The sequence below is a fragment of the Crassostrea angulata genome, chromosome 3, assembly GCF_025612915.1.
Source record: "Crassostrea angulata isolate pt1a10 chromosome 3, ASM2561291v2, whole genome shotgun sequence".
NCBI classification, from domain to species: Eukaryota; Metazoa; Mollusca; class Bivalvia; order Ostreida; family Ostreidae; genus Magallana; species Magallana angulata.
Window position 1 is genome coordinate 30,440,476 of NC_069113.1, and position 18,896 is coordinate 30,459,371.

At 37.1% G+C, this 18,896-nt stretch overlaps 2 protein-coding genes across 3 annotated transcripts; one reads left to right on the forward strand and one right to left on the reverse strand.

Moving 5' to 3' along the window:
* The first annotated feature begins 1,125 nt into the window (after nucleotides 1-1,125).
* On the forward strand, nucleotides 1,126-3,610 carry LOC128177252 (2-oxo-4-hydroxy-4-carboxy-5-ureidoimidazoline decarboxylase-like). The gene is made up of 3 exons (XM_052843897.1): nucleotides 1,126-1,181; nucleotides 2,145-2,335; nucleotides 2,795-3,610. The coding sequence occupies exons 2-3, from the start codon at nucleotides 2,146-2,148 to the stop codon at nucleotides 3,148-3,150; spliced, it is 546 nt and encodes a 181-aa protein (XP_052699857.1). The 5' UTR covers nucleotides 1,126-1,181; nucleotide 2,145; the 3' UTR covers nucleotides 3,151-3,610.
* A 144-nt stretch (nucleotides 3,611-3,754) lies between these two features.
* Nucleotides 3,755-18,574, reverse strand: LOC128177251 (A disintegrin and metalloproteinase with thrombospondin motifs 12-like). 2 transcript variants are annotated; one of them, XM_052843896.1, is made up of 25 exons: nucleotides 18,006-18,572; nucleotides 15,357-15,724; nucleotides 12,576-12,738; nucleotides 11,911-12,113; nucleotides 11,610-11,693; nucleotides 11,385-11,509; nucleotides 11,123-11,272; nucleotides 10,882-11,031; nucleotides 10,555-10,705; nucleotides 10,314-10,409; nucleotides 9,966-10,111; nucleotides 9,646-9,709; nucleotides 9,025-9,130; nucleotides 7,894-8,021; nucleotides 7,537-7,657; nucleotides 7,147-7,388; nucleotides 6,902-7,037; nucleotides 6,683-6,809; nucleotides 6,371-6,590; nucleotides 6,135-6,281; nucleotides 5,304-6,050; nucleotides 5,048-5,218; nucleotides 4,777-4,923; nucleotides 4,529-4,679; nucleotides 3,755-4,435 (listed from the first exon to the last, which is right to left on the reverse strand). In XM_052843896.1, exons 1-25 carry the CDS (start codon nucleotides 18,109-18,111, stop codon nucleotides 4,269-4,271), a joined length of 4,416 nt encoding a protein of 1,471 aa, XP_052699856.1. In that variant the 5' UTR covers nucleotides 18,112-18,572; the 3' UTR covers nucleotides 3,755-4,268. The 2 variants fall into 2 exon arrangements, with proteins under 2 accessions (XP_052699856.1, XP_052699855.1); XM_052843895.1 differs by having other exon boundaries at nucleotides 3,755-4,679; nucleotides 18,006-18,574.
* Nucleotides 18,575-18,896: the final 322 nt, after the last annotated feature.

The following is an 18,896-nucleotide window of genomic DNA, read 5'->3' on the forward strand; positions in this document are numbered from 1 at the left end:
GATGAAGGGTAAAACTACAGTCATTTGGGATACTCCGAATCTCTTTTTACGACTTAGTTGCAAAATATATTAAATGCATGTTAACAATTTGTTGTTTGGTATTAACAGAAAGGAGAATATGTAATTAGGAAACAGATCTTTGTCACAAAATATTTGAATTACCGACTTTGACAGTAGTTCTTATGACATCACCGAATTAGTATGTCACTCTCTGGTATTTCAAATCAGTAGCTAAATTAGCACACACAAAAAAAAACCCGACAAAAATATTTAACATTGATTCGATATGCCCAAACTGAAGAGGGTTGAAAATGCATGAATTATGTCTTGTGAAAAAATCTTTACAGTTTTTGAAGCATATAAAATTGCCGATTTATCATCAGTTTCGTCAGTTAAACAAGTATTTATTATATAAAACAAAACAACCAAAACAGTTCTTGTAGAGTATAAAAAAAGAAATAGACTTGTTGATAGTAAAAATTGGCTAGCCAAGAATAATGTACAATGTTTTTTGGATAAATGATGTTTTGAAACATGAGAAGGGAGAAAAGAAAGCAAATTAACATTTTTTTAAAATGTCCTTTATAGGGAAGAGTTTCTGGTCCCTGGGGATCAGGGTTGTGGGTTGTTTTAAATAAAACATGATATATACTAGCCATCTTTAGTTTATCTATAAAGAAAAATACACGTAAAAGCTATCTTGAAAGTTAACAAATATGAGAAAATTATTTCTTATCAGTCTTGCACCTTTTTAATATTTGGACATGCACTATATTTATTTATCTTAAAGGTTTCCACCGAGATTATAGGTTTTATATTCCTTATTGCAAGATTTTTAAGGTAGGGAGGGATGGTTATAAGTATATTTTAGATTTTTTTTTAAACTCCAGAATGAAACTTACTAAAAATGCACATATGAGAATCCTCGATAGGTCTGTGTAAGGGTTATGGTACTCAGGTGACAGTTAAGGTTTGTTGGCCTCTTGTTTTTCTTTTCTACCAATTTCTTGTGGGTTTTTTTTCGTTACATAAAACATCATTTAGCATGGCTAAACATAGTCTGATCGTCATCTTTATCGGAAATATATTTTCCTTTTAAATATTTTAAATTTAGTACTCGTTTCTCTTTTCCAGTAACCATTTGACATCCGTGCACATTATTGAAGAACTTTCAATTGCAGGTCAGTTAAAAGTTTTAAATGTATACTTGTACACTTCAAAATTCATATTTCAATAGATTCATAGTGTATGTTTTATGTGCAAAATATGTCATGTCAGATTTAAGAAGTAACGTTAGTTGTCCAACTAATATTAAGAAAGACAACTCACTTTAAAACAATGTTTAAGTGCATGTATTTCAAGCTCTGTATTCATTAATTAAAATAAGTTTTTGTGAGTTGAGTTGAACATTTTTTTTTACTAATTATGCCAAAAGGATTGGACACAAAATCTTAGAACTTACACAGTCCTCTCCTTGTTGTAAATAATATAATTAGTAGTATGTAAGTTTCTGACTATTCATTTCTTATCTTATCATCTTTCGAAAATCGCAAGAAAAGTCTTTACGTATATATATATATATATATATATATATATATATATATATATATATATATATATATATATATATATATATAAAACACCTGGCAGGTATGCCAGCGCGATAAGAAAAGTCAATATGAATAAGCATGCTCAACTGTGTTAATAGTGCTTTATTTCTCTTGTGCTATCCGACCATATATTCTCTTTTGAGAAGTGGACAGGCATAGCCTACATCCAGGCTATGCCTGTCCACTTCTCAAAAGAGAATATCCGACCATACTGAGCACATATTGTTGTATATGGTGTGCATGGAATTTAACTTTTTGTATGTAGTGTAAATGTATAAAGGAGAAGAAAGGAAGGCCGAATGTAATATTGCATATAAAAATGCTATTTTGTTTAACACGGTCCCTGAAATGACAAGCTGTTAGCAAGGAAATATCTCTCTCTCTCTCTCTCTCTCTCTCTCTCTCTCTCTCTCTCTCTCTCTCTCTCTCTCTCTCTCTCTCTCTATCAATCAATCAATCAATGTGCAAATTGAAATTTTGAATTTTAAGACGATGGTAACTAATGAGCATAATTATTTATACACGATTAAGCAGGATGGGCGATAACCCACTTTCAATTCATGCCGTCAACAAGATGGGTTATGAAGAATTCATCAAGTGTTTCGGTAACGTGGTAGAGCACTGCAGCCTCTGTGCCGCCGCAGTATGGAGGGAACGCCCATTTCGCGATGCTGAAAACCTGGCCAGCTGTTTTGGTGATTTTATTGATCGGTTGCCAATAAGTGGTATGTGTTTAATTTATTAATCAACTATAAAAGGAATTTAACGTATTTAAAAACCTAACTCATTTAGTTAAAATGTTACACTACTGTAGTTGTGTTTTTCACAACTTTATTTTCCTGGGGGAAAAAATATGTGTTTTTAACTTAAAGCTTAGTGAGATTGATAGAAATCGTCAGATTTTATTATCTAAAGATATTTTTAGTTTATTAAAAAAATAATAGCATATAAAGTTAGTTTTTTTTTTAAAGTAAAGTGATTTTGCTTCAACATGATCGTCGAGATAACTACATGTAACAATTTTTTCATTAATATTACATGTAGGCTACCTGATGTCTTCAATCCACCTCAAAGTTATGAGACTTAGATACATGTATTATATCTATTGTAACTGAACTAAAATGAATATAGGTCTCAAAATTGTATTGGATTTGAATGTAGAGTTATCTTTCTTTGATTACAAGGCAAGGAGGGAATTCTTCGTCTGCATCCTGACCTCGCGGGAAGACTGGCGCAGGCGGGTCAGCTGACGTCAGAGTCTACCCGAGAGCAGGCCAGCGCGGGGCTCAACACGATGACGGAGGAAGAGCGACAACGGATGGCCAATCTGAACAAGAGATATAAACAGAAATTTGGCTTCCCCTTTGTTATATGTGCCAGAGAAAATAAAAAGGATGCCATTCTAAGAGGACTGGAGGAGAGGCTGGAGAACGCGCCTCAGACCGAGGCTATCACCGGGGCCAACGAGGTCAAGAAGATCTGTCGCCTCCGTTTACTGGACTTGGTGAAACCAGACAGTCAGCTGAGCAGTCCGCTGTAGATTCTACAGGGAGGTACAAGAAGTAAAGCCAGGGAACATTCCTAACGTGTTAATGTACGTGATTTATGACACGATTGTGATATCCCGACTAAAGAACTTATTTTCCTATATGTCATCTAGCTAGACTAAGTATAAAGTAAGAATGAATGGACTCTAGAATAAGAAAGTATGGTTTATAGGGATGTTTTAATTAAAACATCTGTAGGAATCGCTATGTAACTACTGCATGTAGCTATTTACAACTACTATACCGGTATAGTATTTTGTGTACAAATCTCACTTAATATAAGCGACTGTGTATCGTTTCAATCGCATATCGTTCGGTGCTTTTATTTGGTATGAAACAAATAGTTTGTATATTGAGACGTATTCATGTACATGTACGTGCATGTAAACTATATCTTAAACCCAAGTCTGTTATTGTTGTCTAATAATTTTTCATGATGAACCTAGATTTCACCTTTTTTAACCCTTCAAGATAGTTCCATAAATTATTTGATTGCTGGCTTTTGATATTGTTTGCCGCTTTAAAACACGTTTAGAAATCTAGTGCGTTTTGAAATGAGATAGGTAATTTTTATTACATTAAACAGGAATAATGAAACTGTTTTATGTATTTATTGAGTATCATTTAAAATTGTATAACGTCAAGAATTAATACACAAAACATTAATTGTATAATATAAATAAACATCGTAAAATAATTGTCAGTTTTGTATACATATGTACAAATATAGGTTACTGAGTATAAGGGATGGTAGTATGTATATAAAGAGTATATATTTAGACTCTTTACCAGTCGAATCTACAAGCTACATCTACAGATCATACACACGCGCACACATAATCAGCTACAAGCACTTCATTAATAATTCTATAAATTAAATAATAATTCAAACATGAAACAATCAACTTCCAGTAAAATATGGAATTATGGGAATGATTCTGACGTAACAAAACAAAGAGTATGGATTTCAGAAGACTTCAATACTGGCTCGGTTGATTTGTCCATCACGGTGCGTGAACACATTGCTAGGCTTCAGAACCGCATATTTGGGAGGTTCTCTGCTGATTTAGCAGTCACAGTTTAGAGGAGGTCGTCTCAGGTCGCCCGCTCTTTACTCCTGTCGCCGCCTTGGTCGCCGCCATCTTCTATATTTACTTAATTCACATGTCCTACAACAATTGACTCTAACGTACACACGTGTGCACTGATTTCTCTGGCGCAACTTACGGCAAACTCTGTTATTCAGTCTGTTTCTTTTACAAGTGGATGTTTTTAATTCTGAAAAAAAAATGATTAATTTTATTATAAAAATATTCAACTCATTAAAATGATAAAATGGTGAAATATTTGAACTGCAATTTAGGTACGAACCTGAGCGACCACTGTGGCAGGGGTCGGGGTTACAGGTTTGATTCTCCGTGGGTTTGGCCGACAGGTCACAGTCAGAGGCTAGGGTCTCCGATGTAATGTTTATACACTGTACTGCCCTGATCTGTTGCCCCTTACCACAGGTTTTAGAACACTGTAAAACACAAACATTATTATCAAGTTATCGAAATAAAGCACGTTTTGCCAAGCTATTAGTATTTCTCTCGGACAAAGGCGGATAAAATCGATACCGTATTCCATGGGCCGTGTTTCCACGCCAAACATTTCGGGAGGAGGCAAGGCTGCAGGGTGGGGGGTTTCTGGTCCGGGTCACAGTCCGAGTTCTCGGAACAGACCACCTCACGAACCTGGACGGCTTCCCCACAGGTAGCGGAACACTGGAAAGTTTAAATCAGACGCACTTAAAGATATTTATCAGATTAGAACAATTTGTAAGATGTAAGACACATTGAGAGTTTGAGAACAATCCTTTGAAAAGAGGTGCAAGTATATGCAACTCACCTGACTCCACATGGAGGTTTGCCACGTCGCGCACTGCTGGGTGTTGCAAGGGCGGATTGTGTCCATTTTTGTCAAAATGTTACATTTATGCTCCTCAGTTTCTATTCCTGATTTAGAGTCCACACAACCCACAGCTCGAGTCTGAATGCCACCATCACATTTTCTGGAACACTATAAAGGAGAGATTACATTTAAATTGTTAAAAAAAATTAAACCATGTGATTAAAGAGAAATAAAATATCGCACTTGAACCTACCGGATTCCATGACTTCGGAACCCATTCGTACACAGAAGGGACGATCATACTGGGAGGCCCCATGCGCCTACGTGGGCCGGACATGATGTCTGGCAATGAGGAAAATTTCGGTAATGGGTGGAGGTTTTTAATGTCCGGTAAAGCAGGCATATTGTGAAGTTTATCAGGGTGGACATGAACTGATGATTGTATATTTTGATGCTCGCTGTTCATTGAGTGACCGTGCCTGTGTTTGTGCTGGGTAGGCCTGGGTGTGCCTCCAGGGGAGTGGATAGGTTTATCTGGCAAGTCCTTATTATGCATTATCTCATCAACTTTCGATTCATGGAATGATGAAGGTAAATCAACCAAGACATCGGATCCACCCTCCTTGATATCAAAAAGAGGCAGACGACCGTGTTTTGTTGCTTCTGTTGTTACTATGGGACTGACGATCCGGCTGCTTTGTCCCTCGCTGTCGGTGGGTATTAATTTAGGTATTTGTGTTGAAGCTGTAGTCACTGGGGTGGTTGACAAACCGTTTATCACTCGAACATTTTCAACGAACTCTTGTCTTTCGTATATAGTATCCGCTGTTTCTTCCGGTATGTCAATCAAGTCTATGACGGGTTCTGGGGGAGGGGTGGACGGGCAAACTTGGGGACTACAGAGTTCTTTGTCCACGGGTCTCTTGGTCTCGTCACATGTACCTGATTTCGGACAGGTAACGTTCCTCAAACGGATTCCGAATCCACAACTTTTTGAACACTGAAATTGAATATTCATGTTTACATTGCACCCACTATAGAAAGAAAATATTTGTCATTCAAAATGCAATGCTGAGATACCGACCTCTGTCCAGTTTCCAGTTTGCCACGTTTCGCACGTGATATTGGAGCACTGACGTCTGCTAGCGGGGACTGGCGTTTTGTCACAACCAACAACTGGCTGTGCACATTGGATTTCACGAGTCTGCATCGAGCACGGATTTGCGTCACACTGAAATCAGCACAAATTTTAATTGGTCAATGCATCGTACAAACAATGTATAACTAGACATAACGACAATAAGAGTTAATTTTGTCTACCGTTGTCCAGTCTCCCACTGTCCACTCTGCTGTACCGGGGCATGGATCTTTGTGATGACACGGTTCCACTTCGATGGGTTTCTCCTCTCCTTGGCACGACTTATCTTCAAGAGCGATCTGTTCATCACTTCCGAGGCTGCGCACGCATATTACTGTTCTTTTATGGAGACCATTTGTACCACACGTGACGGAACAATGTTGCCAGGGTCCTGTCCACCATCTACATACAGGACAGAGCAATATTTAAAGATGACCAATAAATTCGTATTTATATTTAATGACTTTATATAAAGCCAGGGCTTTGAATTTTACCTGGCGGGACAAAGATGTGCGTTGCAGGTCCTTTGTAAGTCATCTGGTTTGTGTGTTTTATTACAGTAAACGTCATCAACAGTCCCGTCCTCCTTCTCAGAACAAACAACGATTGCTCTCTGGGTACCTTTTTAATCAAAAATAAATTCAGTGGTAATTATGAACATTTGAATTGATATAGATTGCTCGACAATATTTAACAAAGAACTTTAATATTACCTGAACCACAAGAGGATGTGCAATGGGTCCAATCCATATACGTCCATGTGAACTCGCGGGGTCTTGTGTCTGTAGCATTTTCTTTTGGCACCGTGTACTCAAAGACAACGCCAGGATTCCGGGTTTGCATCAGAAGCTAATAAATCAAATACCAAGGTCAGGAAATATATTCAAGTCAGTAAAAATAACATGTATCCGGAGATTAACAAAAATTGTGTAAAATTCAAAAGAGGCTACTGCACTACCATGATGTGTAGTGGTTCTGTGATGGGGCCGACAGCATCGAACGAGTCCCTGTTGCCAAGCCGGTTGTACCTCACGACCGTTCCCGCGATATTGTAGTCCCCAGACCACTGAATAAACCAGTGTCCATTCAGATAGTACTCGCCATTATCATTCTGTAGCGCCAGGTAGTTATCCACCCCTGTCACCTCCTCCACCCGGATGTTCCGTGCATTTCTTGGTATCACGGTTGCTTCTACGTAACCTTTAAAAAAAAACCTCGGATTCTTTATAACAAAAAAAACTAGCGTAACAATTTACTGACATGCTGATAAACACGATGTCTGATATTTGTTCAAGTTCATTTTTTAAATTCATCTTTGTTTAAGAAATGACAGACAAACATAACACACCCGATCCCTGAGTTTCGTTGTATTGGTCTTTTATTGTTTCACAGGTCGATCCGTCACCATGACACACGCCACATCTATCTTCTTTCGCTGAAGAGTCTATTCCCCAGTCGCATCCAATGTGCTAAGATAAGATATAAATAAGATATAAAGTAACAACATACAGGTATAAATATACAAAGAGTATCCGAAAGATAAGAAGCAATGCTTTAATATCATGCAAGAGATGTGCAAAAAGTTGCAATGCATAAAATGTAACTGATGCTCAGACGCTACAGTTTTTATGAGCACGTCTTTGGGCGTGCAGTGAACATTAAAATTGTTGGTGGCGGATTCATATCACCGAGGGCTGAATCATACCCGGCATCTGCCGCTGATGCACATATTCCTGGTGCCAGCCTTACAAGGAGTCCCATCAATTACAATGTCCCTCATCATCACGGAGAAAAACTTGTTTTCCGGTTTGCAATGCAATTGACAAGGAGTATCTGCAGCGAAAAAAAAAACATGATGTTGTTACTAAACCGAAGGTAAAATGTTCACGGCGAACAATAATATGTCTAGGGTTGTATAAAAAAATATCTGGCAAGATTTAAGCCAATATTCCTTGAGTCTGCAAAACAAAATTGTAACTTTTGTAAAGGATATATCATTTGTCTTGCAAAACCTTGTCTTGACACGTAATACAATAGATTTAATTGTTCAAGTACACTCACGGGGGACAGAATCGGTAGTTGGTGAGAGAAGCACTCAAATAAGTTTTGACATTTATGATATAATTTACGGGATCAATTTTAGGTGTAAGAATTCAACAAAGAATCAAGGTGACACGAGGTTAATCCATGACTAAGAAAAGTCTCATAATTGACTATTGAGATAAGTGGCTCAGTTTTCGGCCAGATAAACTCAAGTTGTTTACTTGACTACTCTTCTGCATAATCAACTCTTAAATGTCATTTGAAACATTTAAAGAAAATAGATTTAATGTCAGTTATGTTCTGAAAACAGCAATTGCTTATTGCACTCAGTTTCTTAATCACATTGTAAAAAAAAAATGGTGTTCATTTGGTCACTACCAACGAAATGTAAAGCCACCTATTCAACAAACTTTTTGATGGACCAGTGCAGAGGTCTCTTTTTAGTATATCTATATCTTAATATCTCCAACACATTTTCAATTGATTCAGAGACCTTTAACGTTAAAGTACATTCCCCTTGGGGAGACGACATTCCATATAAAGGTCCACTCTATATAGTTGATTTAACCTCGGTCATATTGATAAATCTGCAAAAAATGCGATATATATTGGAAAATATACTTTTCTTTTCTTTTGAAAATTTAAAAGGAAGGCACAACTTGGTACAAGAAATGCATTTGATAACTTTTTTTATCAGGTTTAAATTGACCCCATCTATTAAAAGCCTTAGAAATAATATTAGTAAAATCAAACACTGACAGTCGCGGTGTTTAACGTGTGATGTATGACGTACGTGGGGTAGGGACATGCTGCCACTCATACAGGCCGTTCTGGTATGGAATGTAGTTGAACTCTTGACACTGCAGCTCATGAAAGCTCAGGGTATCCTTCGGACATTCCTAAAAACCACCAAATAGATTGCATTAAAAAAAATTTATTAAAAAAAATGAAAATCTCATCATGTCAGAATGTTTTGGAACATAAATGCAGATTATTCTGTATCCCTTTTTTATTTAATGTTCCGTTTGCCGATTATTTTAGCTTTATACCTATGTAATAAATGAACACAGAACGAGATTGCAATCAAAGTCGGATTTGCTTACATTATGTACCTTAATCATATCAAACCGCCCGGGATATTGGCAGAATCACGAAAACGATAATGAACGTTACTAAATATACCCGGCAGTAAAAAGATGTCTTTCTAGCGACCCTTGTTTATCAGAGTCATTTTAAGATTGTGTTAATTAACTCCTGATTGGTCATGAGACAACAGTCTAGAGGGGGGGAACTAGAAAAAAAAAATGCCAAGAAAACAAACTGATAAAAGTTTATGGTTCGCGGGCTGCAGGGATAGACAGAGCAGTCTGCCAGATGAAGCAGGCAAAGAGCATTAAGATGTCTTTCGTGATACCTCTGTGTTGCATATTCTGTATCTTTTTCTTTCCCCAATGCAATATTTCCCTCCATTAGCGGGTCTGTAGATATAAAAAAAAAATATATAGGCAACCCCGTTCCTCGTGTGTGATACAGTTACATATTTTCCATTTTCAAAATTAAGAGTTTGACTCTTTAAATTTCTCACCAAAGAAACTCAAGAACAACAGGTGGCTGACTGAAGCACATCTATTTTTAGTCTAAACAAAGCTGTTGATGTAATATGTTTACATTTCTAAGCGATAAACATAGAGCTGACTTAATCCCGCCACTGTGTGGTGTCTATGCTATACTTGCCTCGGGTTCTCGCAGTGACGTTCGCGAGAGGAGACCCCGGCGCCACAAGTTCTAGAACAAGTGGACCAACTGTTCCACTCTCCCCAGTTCCCATTTATGGATTCCGGCCGCTCGCCAATCTCCACGCATTGCTCATTGAAGCACCACTAAAAATGATTATTTGACAACGGTTTAAAGGATTAAGCAGTGTAATTCTTTGTTGGGCCATGGTTCAAGTGTTATTGGTTAAGAAAGTGCATAATTGCAAATTTTTCAGACCCCCCCCCTAAAACCCCCGCCACATATAATGGTAGCTACTTTTTCGGGGGAGTGAGGCTAATTGGTTGCCGGTGGCAAACGTTCTTATACCTTATGGGCACCACATATGGTTCCTTCAGCAGCCGCCTCCAGCCGGGTCGTGCACTTGTTCTCCAACCGACACCACAATGTTGTGCAAATGTCCTCCTTTTGAAAGAAAAAGTTGCATAAGTAATGACGTTAAAAATAATCCTAGCGTATCATAAATATTTTTATCGATTATTTTCTCTACCGGTAAATGTATAGTTGGAACTATTTTCATGTTTCTGACACAAGGTCAGACCGTGTGTACCTGTTCCCCACAAAAGGACGAGTTGGGTCCGTACGTCAGTCTGCACTGGTGGTCGACGTCATACATGATACCAGGTGGCAGCACCGGGTAGTCGTAATCTGTGTCTCGGTACTTGGCGGGCTCGTCCTCCAGACAGTACCCCCAGCCTCGACTGTGTGTGCAAAACAAAAACAGTATAAAAGCACCACCAAATATAGAGTAAGTTTATGCGTTCTAGATATAATTATGTTTGTTTCCAAGTAATCAAGCTACGCGTTTTGACATTATTAATATCATGTCAAGCAGAATATACAGGTTAACATCGCAGGTGTTGTACTTGCTACGTACTCGATGAACTCTGTGATGGCGCGCTTGCTACAGTTGGACCACTTCATCAGAGGACTAACCGCCATCAGCTGACTCTGCATCAGGTACAGGAAGTGGTCGGTTTTCGATGTGTGGCAGCCACTTCTCCGACTATCGTGGGTCATTCCAAAACTATCAGAATATTAATTGCAAAATATTTACACCTTGTTTAAGAATGACTTACTTATTGTACAGTTAAAATAACAACTTGTTAAACATGTACTTGTGGCCAAGCTCGTGAGTGATGGTGTATGCCAGGGAGAGGCCAGAGTCCTCGTTGATGCTGCAGGTCCTGTGTGGCTGACATAGCCCAGAAGTGTAGGCCAGTCCGAGGGTGTTACACGGCCTGTTCATCCGGGCACATATATCCTTCCTACAACAACGAAACTAGCCAATCACAGCCGCGCTTTTGCTGAGACATCAAATAAATGGATAATCATTAAACGATTGAATGAGATGTTGAACAACAGTGAGCCTGAGCCTACCTCGTGAGGAGCACGGCTACATCGTGATGGTTGGGGTGGTCTTCGTCCTTCATGTTGATTCTCGTCTGCCATTTGCAAAAACTGTGCAGTGATTTGTCAGCATGGTGGGTTATAGTCAGATCTTTCTGAATTCAAATAAAAGATCGCATGTTTAATCGTTGTATAGAGTTCCACTAGGTAAGTATTGCATTTGATACTTATTGGTCTGTTGGATGGTATATTTACCTGATCATCTTCCAGCAAAATTATTCGAACAACTACGATGTTAACTGCATTTCCCAACGAAGCATCGTGAAATAAATTTGAAACCTGAAGGAGTCAATGAAGGTTATATGACAAATACTAGTACAGTATGTAGCCTTACATACATGCATATATCAGTCGCATATCATGCGCTTGTCGATCTTGCATGTACATGTATAAAATGTTAAGAGACGATCAAATGTGGTAAAGACTTTACATTTATCTTTATTAAAAAGTAAATGAAAACTAATTGCGATTTTTTTTATTTTATTATTATTTATACCATGTTCATTATGGTGAGAACGTAAGTAGTGACGTCTTCATTTTTGTAATACTCCGTCATTTCCGGGTCGACCACTACTAGCGTCTCCACGTGATGTTCCACAGATATAGAACGTTTCTGTCGTCTGCTTTGACGCCCGCTTCGCCGCCGGTGTTCGACCTCCCACCGCTCGCGTTTGCTGGTGGATTTTTGAGTTTTTATTTCTGAAAGATATTAATTTCGTATATAGTACGGAGTACAAATCCGGAGTCATTGTAGTGTAATTTGCTAATGGAACCCATTAATCAGCAATTCTATCACAAATGAGAAATCTGAGAACTATAATGGGGAACCGTCGGATAAGACACAAACGTGTGACTAGAGTTTCCATTGTTTGAAATCATTTCTTTTTAGTCTATGAACTGTTCACACTAAGTCGATTTGTTGATAAAATTAATTGCTCAAAAAAAACCGGGTCACTCATTTTGTTAGGTGTAAATTTCATTGCGACTGATACACCATATAACTAACTTGTTCATTTTTTATTCATGACAAAGAAGTTTATAACTTTGATAAATTATGGTATTATATGCGTCATATGATGCCTGCGAGTACATTTTTTGATTAAGAAATTGTGTGTTTGTGCCTGAGAGAGAGAGAGAGAGAGAGAGAGAGAGAGAGGGTACCGTTGTTTCCACACTCGTCCTTTGATTTTGGATGGCCATGACCTTGGTCGGTTTCTGTGGGGGTGTGTTGATAAATGATGTGAGGGTGGCCGTCAGTAACATTTTGAGGGCGCTTTACTGGTTCAATAAAGTACGTGGTATCACCAGTGTGAATCAAACCATGCTGAAATTTCAAAAACACATTTTTACATTAAACTCACTAATAAAAAGAAAGGTTGTTATATTTTCCCTTAAAAACACCTTTTTGTGCTTCTTAACTTTATACTAAAAATTTATCGAACTGACTCTTACCCTAAATCAACATCGAATACTTTTAAAAAGTACGTACTATTTTGTAAGTAGATTTTATAATTTGTAATACTTTAGGTCAATGACACATACAAGCAGCAAATACATGTAATTGTAGTGAAGGAGGGGGGGGGGGGTTAAAGATGAATTATCATCTGTAATATCAGGAATGACGGTAAACTATGACTTCACATGTTTTCTCTTAAAACAATGATTTCTGTTATTTCTAAGCCCTGTGTGCTGTAGTTTGGACGGATACCGATGTATCAGCCCACAGCATGTATTCGCACAACAATAAAGAACGATCATTATTTCTCTATTTCGTGTGCTCGTTGCGTTTCTTAAATTTTGTTTAATTTCTTGTTTTACAAGATGCGGAAGGTTGTGTTTGTGGTTTTGTTATCAAATTCTTTAACCGAGTTTCAGAAAAAAAAAAAATTCACAAAATATGAAAAAGCATGAGTAAATGATTTGTTTTCCAGAAACGGTTGTCCGAATTGTTTAAAGTACGCAAGTAACACGAAACTGTGTCAAGTATTTGAAATTTCTTTATTGTTCAAATCCCAAATTTCACGATTGTAAATAAATTTGTTTGCCGAAGTCAATCACCAGGCACTTCACAGAAGGAAATCATTAACAACCATATATATATTTTATGTGGAGCTATGCCCCTGCTTGGAGTTATAACGATTAGGTTCTTCTTACACTTTCAGAATCAAATTGCTGCCGTCTGCAAATACGCTTTATTTTGGCGGACTAAAAAGCGCTACATCAAAGAGTAGTTGGTAAAAATGAGTTTTTAGTTTGCATTGAAATTGGCAAAACTTCTCTTGGGTCATCGTCTGACAATGTGTCACCTGTTCCGTGGGTTCTACGTCTTTTGATTAATATATTCGACTTTTTTTTCATGAAGGAATAGAGAAGCGGCACGTTATAATGGACACCGTCTTTTGTTCGGGTAGAGACATGACCACGCCATTATCAAACTGATATGACAGCTTTCATCCTGTATCAAGTGCACAGTGCTGAAATATTACAAGCGAGTGCAAGGAAGTACAATGTTGGGGGTTTTTTTAGGCCAAGAGTATAATAACTGTCATGACTTTAGGTTTAAAAAAGCCTGAAATTGACTGCAAAAATCACAAGACAATCGTGTTTACACTTGATATCACTTTTCTTTCAAAGTCCAAAGCTTGGTTACATCACATCGCGTTACAAATCGAAAAAAAAAATTATGAATCATACTAAATTATGATTATGCAATAAAAAGCGCAATTCATCATTAAAATTTAATATACATAATGCACTTCACGCTAAATCAGAGGTAAGCAGTTTCCATTCATAAATTGTACCCCTAGCGCGTGACAGTTGTTCGGTCCTCCAGACATTTTTAATGATGGGTCATTCGATCCATCAGATTATATATATGCTATTGTAAGCAGAGGGTAGCAATTACATGTTCTCAATGGACGCGCTTTATAGAAAAAATGTCTGCGACTGAATGAAGGGGTAACTAATGCTGTACATTCGATCTGGTTGTAGCTCCCTTAGATCTAACATCAGATATTTTTTCGAACTTGTTCTCACAGTAGATACCAAGGTATTGGTAAATTATGAATGAAATATACCGGGAGCTTCCATTGCATTTAAATCAGACAAAACATCACGTAATTCAACTCACTGGGTCAAACCGTGACCCAATTCATATTCTGATGAGATTTGACAATCCATACATTGAATTAAAGATTATTAATAATCGTTGATTGCTATGAACATGCATTTCCTTGCGAATCGTACAAGCAGGTGTGCATTTATTTTGACAAAATTCCAAAATCTGCCACCTTAAGGGTATTTTTGTTCCAGTTTACAGAATGATTTGTTCAAACTCCAAATTAAAGGTGAAAAAGGAACCGAAATTGGTCGGTATTATTTATCAACATGGCAGATTTTTCAAGTATCTGCATCATATACATTGTATGATGGTTGTCTCGGATGCCAAAACCGCTTGGTATAGGATCACCTTGTTCTTACACATCTGCTTGTTATTTCTGAGAATGCAAAGGTTCAGTGATTGGAATATTTACTGAAATGATGATAAAGACCAGCAATTACCAGCGTTACCTGCTACATCCTAACGCTAATCACTGACAGTCAAGATCCAGGGAAGCCCTTTGAAGGAGGGCTAATACCTTTGTAACACATGCAATTAACGACGATTTCTCTTCGCTTACTGACGAAATCAATTAAGTAAAACTCCAACTAAAATATGGCTCCATAGTAAATCGTGTTCAACTTTTATATCAAACACTTTAAAATATCTTGACGTCATAAACTTCTATAAACATGATATATACATGTAAAGATTTGATTTTTCTCTGTTCCAAATTAACCATTTCTAGACATTTATCGAATTAACTAAAAAATTACATAATGTTGCTGTTAAAACGTTATTAATGTGCATAGGGAATATATATTAATAGCATGAGCACTTACTAAGCCGTCACACAAAGCGAGTGCGACTTTACTGTTGCTTCTGTCTAAGATTTCTCCTGTATAGTGACAGGGCCGCTCTGTGCTGCCTGTGTATCTCACGAAGACTGAGTCCGAGACATTGTTGAAAGAGTTTCTCCTTGTCTCAACGACTAATGATGGATGGAAGAATTTTGTATTGGGCTTCAATTTGAGTACATAATCACTGTCTCTTACATTTAATTTGTAATGTATGGCGTCTGAAAATTGGTCACTATTTCTTCGATGACGTAGTGAGTGAGGATGCAAGTCCTTTGTGATGACGTCACCACCTTCTGTGACTCGTAGAGGAATTGTTATTTCATAGTTATCCAAAGTGTTCACAAATTGACCTGCAATAAAAGATAATTCGTTCTGTTATTTTCGTCAGCTATTAACTTGCTTCGAAACAAATCACATGTTTTTTGCACGTCGGTGTAGACTTATATCTGTTCTCACAGCACTCTTTGCAAAGTCAAAATATAGCTATCGCTTAAGAAGAGTCTGGGTTTTTATCTTATAAAAATAAACCCTCAAATCTAACTGTCAGGTGTGATTATGTAACACTGAAGGTAATGCAGGTTGAAGTCTACAAAGAAAGTTCATTTTAGTCGTACGCCCCAACGACAGAAGTAAAACGAACTGTGATGTTGCGATACAACTTTATGACCCAGAAGACATCTGACAGCTCTGTTGTTCATTAAGGATTGTGTGGTTTTCAGTATCATATGCCGATCTTTTTGTATGAACATTGTGGAAGCTTTTGAAGAATGCGTGTGATCTTTGGAGAGAATGACACAACCCTGTGACCAAAGACAAGATTCAAGACCAAAAGTTTATCATCTATAAAGCGATCAGGTACTTAAGGCCAAAAAAAAAAATATGTGTGTTTCCGGTTTCCCGACCGACCCTATTTTTTATGCGCCGACCCTGACACTTTTTATTCCAAATCCAGATTACCAACTGTAATTGGTTTAAACAATAGAGTCTTTACAAATCAGAGTTCAAAAAACGCTTGTAACAATTCAATAGAAAACACAACTTATCAAAGCGTTTAAAGATTTTTAAGTGCAGGTTGACAGTCATAATGGATGAAAGTTATCCTTGGGTATTTTAGCTAAATTATCAATGCAATAAATAGTTTCATAGGGCAGTGATGTGTTAAAAATTAATATAAAGATGTACAAGAAAAAAGCAGAGGCAAAGTTTTTTTTTTATATTTCTGGGTGTGGAGACTGCAGACATCGTAAGTCTTTGAATAGGCCCAACAATCATTCACATTATAAATATGATTTTAAAATGCTGCAGTTCAATTGCAAATGAAATTTTTTAAATTAGTCTGAAACCATTAATTATGTATTCATTTTTTTTTTTTTTTGGAATTATTGAAAAGATTTAATTCTAAGGCTCTCTTCTGATCAACCAGAATTTCCTCTGTTTCTGAATTCAACACTTACAGTTACGATTTTAATGTTTACTGTTATGTCAGTTGACCAGGAAAATAGAACTTATAACCAATATATAATATGTTTGTGGTAATGAGTATTATACTCTGTTAATTTATAGTGGCTGTCATATTTATATTTTCTATTTACATGAAAATAAAATCTTCGTATACATTCCAAATAAACCTTAGATTTAAGAAAGCTTTAATTCTGTAACAGTTGTCGCTATCCACGATTGCTCCACCTGTAAAATACATTTTCTTATTGTATAGAAAAATCATATGCTAGGAAAGGGGAAAATTTAAAAGCTCATTTAAAAAAAGAAAAAAAAAAAAAAAAAAAGCCTACCTACCTACCCTATTTTAAAATTTGATGAAATAGGAAACACACATATTTTTTTTTTTGGCCTAATGTCAGACATCAGTATGCAATACCATACAGAGATGAATTCAGTTTACTATGATCAGCATTTCAAACTCTGTACAGACAAGTGTTTTATCTAGCTGTTTCCATCTGCCCAAAAACTGGGTTCAGGCGTAATCTTTGACACAACCCCTCAACGTGGCTGTGGCGGGGCAACAAATTCATCTAACCTTATGAATATGGTTTGTTTCACTTCTTGCAGATTAGCTTTCGATAACCTCATAAATCGGCTGAAATTGCATATATTGCATACCCATGACACTATCAAGGTGCACGACACAAGACGTCTTGTGAACTGGGTCAAAAATTTTCAGAGGTCGATAATTTTTTTTTCTCTGTTGAATATAATTAAACGATATACAGCATGATATCTTTTTGTGTATTTTTCACACATCATTACTTTCACAATTTGTTGTTAAATTCGTGACCCAATGTGGATATATAATGGTGCCTTATACAAAGAGAACAACGCCTGTATAAGTCTTGCAGTGAACTGAGTTTATATAACAAATATTTGTCGAGCCCTGTTTTCTGTAGCTGTTCTTTCGATTATGAATGCCTTTCAGCCACATACAATGGGTCTTCAAAGTATTAAACCGATGTGAAAATGACTTCGAATCGAAGAGAAGAATGCAAAACCACGCCGGAACATAAGTATTCATTATCTTTTTTTTTTTTACCTTTACATGTAAACTAAATACGTGACCCTAAATTGCATTTTGCAAATTTGCTGTATAAGCTTTAAATGTAATCTTGCAATACTTACCCTGTCGCCGGTCTAGAATTACATAATCCCTGGTCCCGTATACATTATGAGATAAGTATAGGAGACACGTCCACGCCAAATGAAAAAGCACGTTCCTTGATGTCATAATGCTAGATGGATCTGATATGCACGAGTTTAAGAGAGTATAGTATTTGACAACCAAAATTGAACTTCACAATATACGGAACTTCATAACGTCTCTCTGCACCATCACTGCGGCTAACTTCTCTGCAAAGGCAAGAACTCGTATGCTTGGAAATAAATTTGTACACTTATGACGGCATCATCTGATGTTAAATATAGGTAAAAGTATCAATGCGTCTTTAGCTAGGGCAGACTTGAGTAAGTATAGCTTATAGCGAGCGGCCTAGTTCAAAGCGAGTATGTCACAGGCGGTTCAGCCAATGAGGATGCGAGACAGCGAATCAGTTCCTATCAATGGGACAGTTCTTATTTACCTGCTCAGCGTATATTGAGGCGATTAAAAATAGATTACGTTTGTTTAAATGCGATCACATCCAAGAGGAGTAGTTGCGCGGCTTTTGCTCTCCATTTTTCCGTGCAGGTGTCGATTTTGGGCCCTGCACGGTACCTTCTGCTGAAAGTTGCTCGGTGAATGTGTTTTTAAAAGGTGAAAATTTACAGGTAAAGTTGTATTAAGATATATCATACGGAAATATAAATTTGACATAGGACGATATGATTCAGGAACACGTAGACAAAAAACTTAGAATAAAACCAACAACCTAGCCTGATCTCAATTACAGGGGGACCCTAACAATGCAGACAGATAATAAATACCATGATATACAATATTTCCAGTGTGAAGTAAATACGAGAAAGTATATATCACAATCTATGCATTGTCAATGGAATCGTGTGCATGAATGG